This window comes from Pteropus alecto, unplaced genomic scaffold (genome assembly GCF_000325575.1).
Source record: "Pteropus alecto unplaced genomic scaffold, ASM32557v1 scaffold113, whole genome shotgun sequence".
Taxonomy (NCBI): domain Eukaryota; kingdom Metazoa; phylum Chordata; class Mammalia; order Chiroptera; family Pteropodidae; genus Pteropus; species Pteropus alecto.
In genome coordinates, this window is record NW_006433949.1 from 181,030 (window position 1) to 191,755 (window position 10,726).

Consider the following 10,726-nt stretch of genomic DNA (forward strand, 5'->3'; position numbering starts at 1 on the left):
TATATATACATATATATATATTTGAGCATTTTAATTATCAGTTAAAAAATCTTAACTAGTTGGTCACACAGGAGTGTGTGTACATGTGTAAAAATTCATCAAGGTATGTGCTTAAGATTTGTGCATTTCATTCTGTGTGCCTAAAAACTAACAACTTATTTATAATTTTAAAAGCTAATTCATATTCAATAAAAATATTTGAAAAATACAAAAATAAGGATCACTCATAACCTCACAGCTCAGAGAAGAATGTCTTATAGATACTTTGGCACTCTGACCTATGTTTTACTAGTCCTCACCAGTAAGGGGGGTTATGATTGATGTCAAATTAACAATAATAATGAGAATTTCCTTGGCTCGAACTTCTGCTTGCTGTATAAAACAACCTCTAATCAATTGCCCTCTCTTCCAGTTTCTCTCCCACGTACCACTGGGGTTCCCATGGTAATAACGCCAGTCATTATTAAGATATAAGTATTTCCTAACATTCCTGCAAAGTGAGATTATGATAGTTGTAGATTAGAAAGTTTTAAAAATCCTCCTTAAAAAAAAGTTTATACATTATTTGTTGTTCTGGTGAGTTATTAGGACTTTTTAGGGTTGTTAAAGCACTTACTATATTATTTAGTATGTGCCAGCAATTTTTTGCTCTTTTGCTATTGAGTAACTTAAATCAGTGACATTTTTCTAATAAAACTTAAAAAAAAAAAAATCTTTCTGAATTGGTATTATAGCTACATGGTATATAGTTTTAAAGTTACAAAAACATAGATATAAAAATTATTTCTCTTCTATGCCTGTTCCTAGGCTCACTTTATCAGCTTGTATTTTCTACAAGACATACTCTGCGCATATACAAGCAATGCTAAAAATGTTTGAAGTAGCATTTAGAATAAAATTTGGGTTTAATTTGTATGAAAATAAACTTTTGTTTCCTGGCACGGTGGTTATAAAGTATCTAAATTTTTGAAATGCTGTTACATTAAAGTTCTAAGCTTAAGTTCCCAAATTTTGGAATGTGCATATGTGTCACCGTAACATATTATATCTTTTTAATTTTTTTAGTGCTTTAGTGATGATTTCAAAAGTGTAAGTGTTGTCTTTCATCTGCTGAGTGTATATACACTCTTGGGTCATCTTCACTGGTGATTCCTGGCTATTTGGTCAACTAAAAGCCAGTGCTATGTACAAATGTGCAGTCTTTCTAAAGGGCAGTCTTTTCCTCATTACAGGTCTTGAACACAAATTGGAATAGTTAGGGGAAACCGGGCTGATGGAGTTTTGACAAACATCTGACTTGCTGTGCTTCTGCTATTTCTTCCTCGGTTTCTCTGGCTGATTTTGGGTTACTTTGTAATGTGTGTAGAAAATGATTATAAGTCAAGCGGTTGAATAAGTAGATTTCTTTTGAGTTTCCTTCTTTTTGTAGAACCTGGTGGCAGGGACAGAGAGAGGAACTGTGACTCTTAAATACATAAAAAACACGGCAGACAGGCAAAGCTAGTGTTGGAGGAGAATATTGAAGTAGATACTTTTTGCTCTCCTTGCCCTGTACTAAAACATGGCCTCTCTTAGATTCTCATATTAACTGCTTAATCACTCTATGTTGCAGGAGACTGAGTGTCCTCTACGACTTGCCCTTTGCCAGCACTGTGATTTGGAACTTTCTGTTCTCAAACTGAAGGACCATGAAGATTACTGTGGTGCCCGGACGGAGTTATGTGGCAGTTGTGGGCGCAATGTCCTGGTGAAAGATCTGAAGACTCACCCTGAAGTTTGTGGGAGAGACGGGGAGGAAAAGAGAGATGAGGTTGCCGTGCCTCTGAATGCATATGATGAGTCTTGGGGTCAAGATGAAATCTGGATCGCATCCCAACTCCTCAGACAAATTGAGTCTCTGGATCCACCCATGAGGCTACCCCGAAGGCCCCTGAGAACCTTTGAATCAGACCTTTTCCCTAGTAGGACTACCAACCAAAGGAACATGACAACCCAGTTTCCAATTCAGAATAATCTATGTGAGTTGTGTTTGGGATTAGAAAACTGGAATGGAATCAAAATATGAGGGCAAATGGGAACAGGGCTTTGGGGCAAATAGATCTTAATTACAGAAGCCTGACTGTAGCTAGGTAACATTAGGAAGAATACCTAGCTTTCTTAGAGATTAGAGTAACAGCCTCTTTGCTGTTGGATTACTATTGGATTATAGTTAGGATTGATGATGGTGGTGATTACAGTGCTATTAACAGCTAACATTTACTGAGTATACCTATGTGTTTCATTTGCAAAGTGTTTTACATGTATTAACTCATTTAATTCTCACAAGTTTTATGTGGGTAAATAAGTGCTAGAGCTGGGTTTTGAATTCAAGCAGTCTGACCCCATACTTTAAACCATTCTGTTATAATGCAGAAAATATATGTAAAATGTTTAGCACAGTACCTGTCTCATAGTTACAGCTTAATAGTATTGCTTATTAATAGAATAGTAGTAGATTCTTTCATTGTGGCAGACTTAATATTTGAAGTCCTATGGGAACTGAAGGGCTGGGCCTCCTTAGTTCCAGCACAGATGCCTATAAACCTTGAATATTTGATAGGCATCGACTTGAGCTAAAGTTCGGCAACATCTCTAATATAGCTTGAGTTCTGTTTTTTCCCCCCAGTGGAAGAACAAGAAAGGCAAGAAAGGAATAGAAGCCGACAACCCTCCAAAGAGGGTGGTGAAGACAGTGCAAACTTGGACTTCATGTTGGCCTTGAGTCTGCAAAATGAAGGCCAGGCCCCCAGCATGGCAGAGCGGGACTTCTGGAGGGCCACCTATGAGGCAGACCAGTCCCATGAAGGTCCCAGAGCTCTGAATGACATAAAGGGTAGGTTTGTTTATTCTTCACTAGCTTCTGTGTCTAGTTTTTTTTTTTTAAGTCTTACACTATACATGTAAAATTGAAAGTTTTTCATGAGATAGCATTTGCCTTTTTTGTTTGCTCATCACTTTTCCCAACTTTTTATTTTTAAAAATCGTCAGAATAGTACAGTGAATGTCTACATACCCCTTGTTTTTATTCATAAATTTTAGTATTTTTCTTTTATCTTTATAATTTTCTCCCCTGAACCATTTGAGAACAAGTTGCAGACATAATATTTTATCCCTACATACTTCAGCATGTATGCTCTTAAGACCAAGGGCATTCTCCTATGTAAATGCAATACAAATATCACTCTCAGGAAATTAAACATAAGTTCCCTACTTGTGCATAATGCCCATGTTATGTATTATATTTTGTTCTTTCTAGGTTCCTTTAGTAGTAACCCTGTCTCCTCCCTCCCTCCCTTTCTCCTTTTCTCTCTCTCTTTTAGGACATTAACACTTTTCATTGAAGAGTCCAGGCCAGTTTTTTTGCAGAATATTTTTCTCAGTTTAGATTTGTCTGGTGGTTTTCTCATGTTTAGGTTCAGGTTACAGTTTTGTCAGGAATGCTACATTGGTGTGTCTTTCTCAAGATGCCAATTTGTTTTGTTATTCCTTAAAATGTAATCTGTCAGATTGTATTGTATACAATTTATAATTTATAATAGCTTGATGCTGGATGTTATTTTGAGATTGTTGGGGAACAGGTTAGTCATACAGTCTTTAATCTAGCAGTGTTAGTATTGAGTAATGTTTCTTGCTTGAATCAAATATTACTGTGGTGATTTGTAAAATGGTGATTTTTCTCTCCTTTGTTCTATATTTATTACTTGTTATTCTTCTATAAAGAACTTTGCTTTTCTCCTCACCCCCATTCAAAAATATATTTCTTAGTATTATTGGACTCATGGATTAAAACTCAGTTTTTAAAAATAAGAGTTGGGTTATGAGCAGCGAACCACTTTTTGAGTCTCTTGCTTAGAGAATGGTATGTTTTAGAGATAACATATTTTAAACACTCAAGTCGTAAGAGATTTTTGAGATGTGAAAATTAAGCAACTCGCAGCTATGGTTTTGCTTCATGCAATTAAATGAATAATGATTCCAAGAACAGTGGGATTAACTCTTAACATTTTGTCGATTGAGATAAAATAGGAATTGGGCTTGGATTCAAACATTGAAGTTTGGATCTTATGTGGCCTGGTTAAAGGAGATACATGGTAGAGTGTTAATAGAAACTTGTATAGTTTCCTTTTAAAATATTTTTGTATTTAATTATAATTAATTTGGAAAATGTAAATATTTTGTTTCTACTCTCTACTCCAGACAGTGGTTGGTTAACACTTAGATTTACAGATTGCATAAGACGAGTCCATGGCTTTAGAGGGTTATGTCCCCACAGGTTGAAAAACCACCATCTTAGGTTGTATTTTCTTCCTGAAAAATAATATATTTTGTATTGTAGAGGGTTTTTAGAAATCGATAATTTGCATACATAATAAAAACAATTGTGTACACATTAAATGGGTGAATTATGGTATGTAAATTATATCTCACTAAAGTTGTTTAAGAAAAAACCGGTAAAAATCATTAAATATTAAGACACTAAAAGGGTGTAAAAGGAAACATTGTCTCCTCCTCACCCACTAATAGTCTGGTTCTCCCCAGAAGTCACCGCTTTCAGTGGGTTTTTAGGTAGCCTTATGTTCTTTGTATATAAAAGGATGTGAATGTATATAATACAATGGGGTTTAGAAGCTGGCTTTATTAGAGAGACTTACTGAATTTTGGGGAGCAGAGCAAGGTTTCTCAATGTTAGGATTTGGATTCTTTTCCATATCTGAGAGTTTGGTGATCTTTTATGAGATGTTGATATTCAGGTTGGTTTTTTTGTTACCTTTGATCTGTTATGTTCTTTTTTTCCTTACCTCTTAGTTGCTGCTTTTTTCCCTTAGGAAAATGCCCTAGTACCAAAGAAAGTTTTCCAAACTCTGAACAGCATCTTTTAATGTGAGTCTGCTTATCTGTAAGCCTTTCAGACTTGACTTTATCAGAACATTTAGGTGGGTGCTGAAGAAAGTAAAATTGTAATAGCATAGTCGTGACAAGTGAAGACTCTGGATTCAGAGTAGTTGCCTTTATTTTCTTCTTTTTTGGTCATTTCTTAGATTGCTTTATTGACTGTTTGCTTATTTCATTTCATTTTCCTCTCTACTGGTTTGGAGTTTATATTCTCTGTTTATTCTTGTGATGGTTGCCCTGGAAATTTCAACACGTTTATTTCACTTAACACGTCTTATTTAACAAAAGACTAAGTTTAATGAACCTCATTACACTTCTCCCAGTTTATAAAATACTCTTAGAATTTAGATCATCTCTTTACGACTTAAATATCACTTGTGTGTTAGCGTTCTCTTGTTTTCTTTGTATTTATCATTTTATTATGTCTTACCATTTTCTTTGCTCTCCTATTCTTCCTTGTTTCTCAGAACTTCTAGAATAAATTTCTTCCTGAAGTACATTATTTAGAAATTCTATTGAAAATGTCTTTATCATAAATTTTTTATTTTGGTTTATCTGAAAATATCTTTATTTTATCTCCCTATTTGATACTTTCTCTGGTCATACAATTCCAGGTTGCCAATTTTCGTTGTCTTAGTTCTTTGAAGATATTATTCTATTTCTTGGCTTTTGTTGTTGGCTATAGAGAAGTTATCTGTTAGTGTTAATTGTGATTTCTCTATAGGTACTCTGTCTTTTCTGTCTGGCTAATTTTAAATCTTTCTGTCTTTGGGATTCTGCAGTTTCCTGATGATTTCTCTGGCTTTAAATTTCTTGTGATTGGCTGGCCTTCCTGATTCATAAGTTTAGTATTTTCGTCTACATGGAAAATTGTCTTCATTATTTCTTTCATTATTGCCTGTCTTTCATTCTCTGTAGTCTCCTTGAATTCTGTTTAGTTGTGTTAGACTTTACTCTGTCCTCCATGTTTTCTTTTTTCTTCACTTAGAGTTGACATTTAATATTTTATATTAGTTTCAGGTCCTCCATGTTTCTTATATTTTCCAGTTCTTTGTATTTTGTGCTGCATCCTGGGTAATTTCTATCTATCTTCTTTCTAATCTCTTGTTTAATACGTCCATTGAGGTTTCAGCTCAGTGATTACATATTTTTGCATTTGTTCTGAGTTCTCTGATTGTTTTCGTCTGTGTGTCTCATCATTTTTAAAATAACCTTTTATACCTCAGCTAGTCATATTCTTCTTTTAACATATCTTTAAAATTGTTAAATACACTTATTTTTCTATTGTGTCTGAAAATATATCTAAAGATTTTTGCTATTTGTTTCTGCTGACACAGTAGCTTGCTGCCTCTGCACATGCATGTGCACGTGTGCATGTGCGTGCGTGCGTGTGTGTGTGTGTGTTGCTGGGAGTATATATAAATAGGTATCTAAGGATACTACTGATGAAGATAATTTTAAATTGAATTTTTGGCATGGGCTCTTTAAAACCGTAGCTACAAACTTGTGTGAAAACAGAAATGTAAATTCTGGACTCAAACCCAGGTAAAGGCCAAACTCTCCTTACTGTTCTTTAGCAGAGACTTTTCTCTCCTGCCCGGAGCCAGAGCCTAGCTCGACAAGTTTCCTTACCTCTATTTTCAGCAGTCTTACTGAGGCTGTTGTGTTAGGAATCCTGGATTTAATATTGCTTTTATTTATTTACTCAAGTTACTTTTATTCAGCCTCTTTTTTGCTATTTTTTACTGCAAGGGTTTTTCAGGGTATTTGTCTGCCAGTAATATGCTGTCCTCCATTTCTCCATCTGTAAAATAAGGGTAATGTAGGATCTGCTTCGTAAGTCTTTCCAAAGGAGTGATATAAAGCACAGCAGGCTCTTAGATTAGTGTCTAGAATTATTACACATTTGAACTTTTTCTTAATGGCGGTAGTGGGTAAGTTATTACTTCACTGCTACTCAGGGAATGGCGAAGAGTCTTTTGTTTTCTATAGTGGCAGCTTTTTTTTTTTTTTTTTACTTAGGATTTGTCTCTCAGATAGTTTCCCTTTGAGGATTTACAGCCCCACAAATTGTTACATCTCTGAAATGTTGAAGTCAAACATTTTATAAAACCCGCACCAGAGGGATAACAGATCGAATCGTTTGTCTTTGTTCGTTTGAGTCTGACTGTGTGGACTCTGATACCTAGGTGCAGCTGACGAGACCATGTTGCCTTGTGAATTTTGTGAGGAGCTCTACCCAGAGGAACTGCTGATCGACCATCAGGTGTGTTGTGAATTACTTGAGGGCTTTAAGTAGTGTGTGCAGGCCATAGTTGGTGTTGCAGGCCACATGAGGTCTTGAGCAAACTATTCTAATACGCCTGTGGTGGAAGTAGCTAGCAGCTGTGTTTTTTACTGTGGGGTGTCTGACATACGGGTACAAGAACTCAGCCTTGTTCCCTCTCGGGAAAGGTAATGTTCATTGCCGCAGGCCCAGCGTGTTCCTCCGTACCGTGGTGACTAGTGTATGTCTCTCCTGATCATCTTATAATCCAGTCTCATCTCATGTCACACCTTGATTACTGGGGCTGTGCTGAAGTCCTTGCAGGTCCCTGGAAGGATCAGGGGTCCTTTTTGTACTTTTTCTGCCTAGAAACTGTGTGCTTTCCACCCCTGCCTCCTCAATACACTCAACAACACAGACCCCTTACTCGTAGATTGGTTCAGACATGGCTTCCAGCAAACTATCCTGAGTGACGCTCTGAGGATAGGTCAGCGGTCCTACCCATGTGCTCTCTGAAATGCCTGTGCCCATTTCTCTTGTAGCCTGTCACCCTGTGATGTGGTCTCCTGATCCCCTGTCGTCTTCAGCACTAGGCTGAGTTCCTTGACGACAGATTCTGGAGTTCTCTGGTTTCTGAATCTCAATACCTGGTATATGATAGGTGTCAGATAATTTTTGAATGATTGAAAGTTCTTGAGCCATTTAGGAATGGTTAGAGAATAGACTTTGTGTTTGAGGATTGCCTAGTGGAGTGAACTACTCTTTCTTTGAGTACGCTTGTTCTCTCTGATTTGGTTTGGCCTAGTCTGGCATTTCCAAACCTGTTAAATATCCATTTTGCTCTGAGTGAAACATACATTCCCTCATGAGTGGAGTAATACAGCATGTGAATATACCTAGTCTTTGGTTTGGGAGCAGCATAAAAAAATCTGTTAACAGGTTTAACAAAGGATATTTGGGCCTCTCTTATGATATAGGAAGAACCTTGAATATTTTAAAATTAATTTAAAAAGAATAATCACATGAACACAGTAAAAAATAAAGCACAGAAATGTTTAAAATAAAGGTAAAAAAAGTAAAATAAAGGTAAAGTGAATGTTCCGTTTGCATTCCTCTGACTCTTTCTAGTTTCTCTCCCCAGTATTAAGCATTACTAAAATTTATGGGACTTGTAGAAAATGTTTTAGCAATGTTTTTTTCTTAACCTCTGCTTTGCTTTTTTTTTTAATCCTATGTTTTTTGAGACAGACAACCTGTAACTCTTCATGTGCCTTACCTTCGTTCAATATGGGCAGCACTTCTCCTAAAGGGGTGGAGGACTCCGATGTCATATTCCAGAAGTTTCTGCAGCAGGCTACAAGTAACCAGTTAGACTCTTTGATGGGCCTGAATACTTCACCCCTCGTGGAGGACAGCATCATCATCCCATGTGAATTCTGTGGGGTGCAGCTGGAAGAGGAGGTGCTGTTCCATCACCAGGTAAGGGTCCCTGGTAGACCCGTCCACCTCACTCCATGCCGATCCTCCGTGGGTGAACCCGAGGCTTTCATAGCTGAGAATGCTTCTTTAGCCTTTAAGTTGCATGCATAGGTTTCGTGAGCTATCTGAGGTATCTAATGCCTCAGGCCTTCAGACTTTATCTTCTGGCAACTGAAACCAACATGTCACTAGTTGAGGACCAAGGAGCCAGGACTCCAGTTAAGCGGGAATGGAAGACTTGCCACAATGGTTTAGATGAGAGCTTCCAAGGTCACTGACACATTCTTCTTTTGACCAGGCAAGTTCTTCCTGTTGTGGCATTTGAGGCTTGCATTCCAGGACACCTAGGGATCTAGTTCTGGCTTTGTCCTTATGATTGACCTTGGATAGGTCCTAGTCCCTCACTGGGGACATCTGTAAGGAAGGAGTTAGATCAGACAATCTGAAGTCCTTTTTCAGCTTTTGCAGTCTAGAAGTCCAGTCCGTTAGTGAAAGTATGTTTTCTGCCCGTCTTGTTTGTTACGGGGAGCCAACACTGCAGGCATGTTCAGGGTCGTTTCTGTACTTGATGCCAGATAGCTGTTATTAGAACACCACACATTTCATTCCTGTAGTAAAGACTTCTGCTTTTGGATCAGGCAGTTGATAAGTAACTGCTCGTTGTCTCCTGGGAGAGACTGAAATAAGCAACCGTGTAAATACTCTACAGTCAAAATATAGACATGTTTTTCTGGGCTCTCGAGGCTTGCCCTTCCTTGATCCCTGCACAAATAAAGAGATGGCTTCGTCAGTGCCTCGGGTGCTAATGGGAATGGTTGCTCCATTCCAGATGTGTTTCCTCCTAGTGCCAGGTCCTTTCTCTCAGTGGTCGTCAAAGTCCCCCCAGTAAGGTGTGTTCACCCAGCCAGCTGTCCCTCCCTCTACTGCTCTCCCAGGAATGACTCAGTCCAGAGGTACTAATTTTGTTTTTTCTCGTTAGGACCAGTGTGACCAGCGCCCAGCCACAGTAAACAACCATGCGACGGAGGGGATTCCCAGACAGGATTTCCATTCTCAAGAGACCTCACCAGAGCTGCCCAAGAGGCGTGTCCGACACCAGGGTATTAGCCAGGGCGGGGCCAAAGCTGCAAGTCTGCTGCTGACTCGGGGCTGTTGATCACTCCCACCTGCCACTCCACTGGGGAGGTGGCACCTAAGTCCTGAATTACACAGCGTTGGAGGGGGTCTCGGTGGTGTGGTTGTGGTCCCATGTTAGACTGAGTGCTTTTGAATGATGGCTTTGGGGACAGCTTAGTAGAGACGTGCTTAGTAGTCAGTGTTCACTCAGCTGTGGGTCTTCTGTGTATGTACTTAGAGGATTATTTGAAGATAATTTTTAGACCTTACCGGGGCTGCCCTGGGCCCCTGCTTCTACTTGAAATTTGCTTAGGGTGCTCAGTCATCATCATCTTCATGATCCTTATTATCAAAGAGCCTCATGACGAGGCAAGTAAACTGTTTTTGAAACCCAACCACTACAAAGCCAATTAGAAATTATTTTTCAAGGTTTACTTACACAACATTGTTAAATAGTTAGAGGCTGTATTTGAGGATTCGGGTAGTAAGTGTACAGGTTGACAGAGTGTTCCCAGCCCTGTCCTGGAGATGGGCTTTCAGCAGCCTTATGCGTGAGGCAGTTGTCTTCTGCCCTTTCCTTTTGTTCCCGCCTCGGATCTAGCACTAACAGCCAGAGCAGTCTCCCCTAAAGCTGGTGCTCTTTTCTCTTTGCAGGAGACTTGCCTTCCGGTTATATGGACGATATCAAGCAGGAAACGGATAAAGGGCCCGCCTACCCTCTCCCTCCCAGCAGACCCATTAACAATGTGACTGCTGCCTATGACCGACTGTCGGCATCAACCTCAGGCCCCAGACCTGGCTGCCCGCCCAGCCCTCCTCGGGTACTGAAACTCAACAACTTAGACAACCAGGACAGCCGGGGGCAGAGTCAAAGCAGCCATAATGGGGCTCTGGCCTCAGGGCACCCTGTTCGAAATCTCTACCCAGAAAACA

The 10,726-nt window shown here is 38.9% G+C and overlaps 1 protein-coding gene across 1 annotated transcript in view; it reads left to right on the forward strand.

Moving 5' to 3' along the window:
• The window catches only part of TRAFD1 (TRAF-type zinc finger domain containing 1), a 21,625-nt gene that overhangs the window by 9,401 nt on the left and 1,498 nt on the right, over window positions 1-10,726 (forward strand). The window contains 6 exon segments of the mRNA XM_025044515.1: window positions 1,613-2,018; window positions 2,666-2,872; window positions 7,122-7,198; window positions 8,447-8,677; window positions 9,657-9,777; window positions 10,448-10,726. The exon segment at window positions 10,448-10,726 is cut by the window's right edge and continues 20 nt beyond it. Coding sequence (XP_024900283.1) covers window positions 1,613-2,018; window positions 2,666-2,872; window positions 7,122-7,198; window positions 8,447-8,677; window positions 9,657-9,777; window positions 10,448-10,726 — 1,321 coding nt within the window.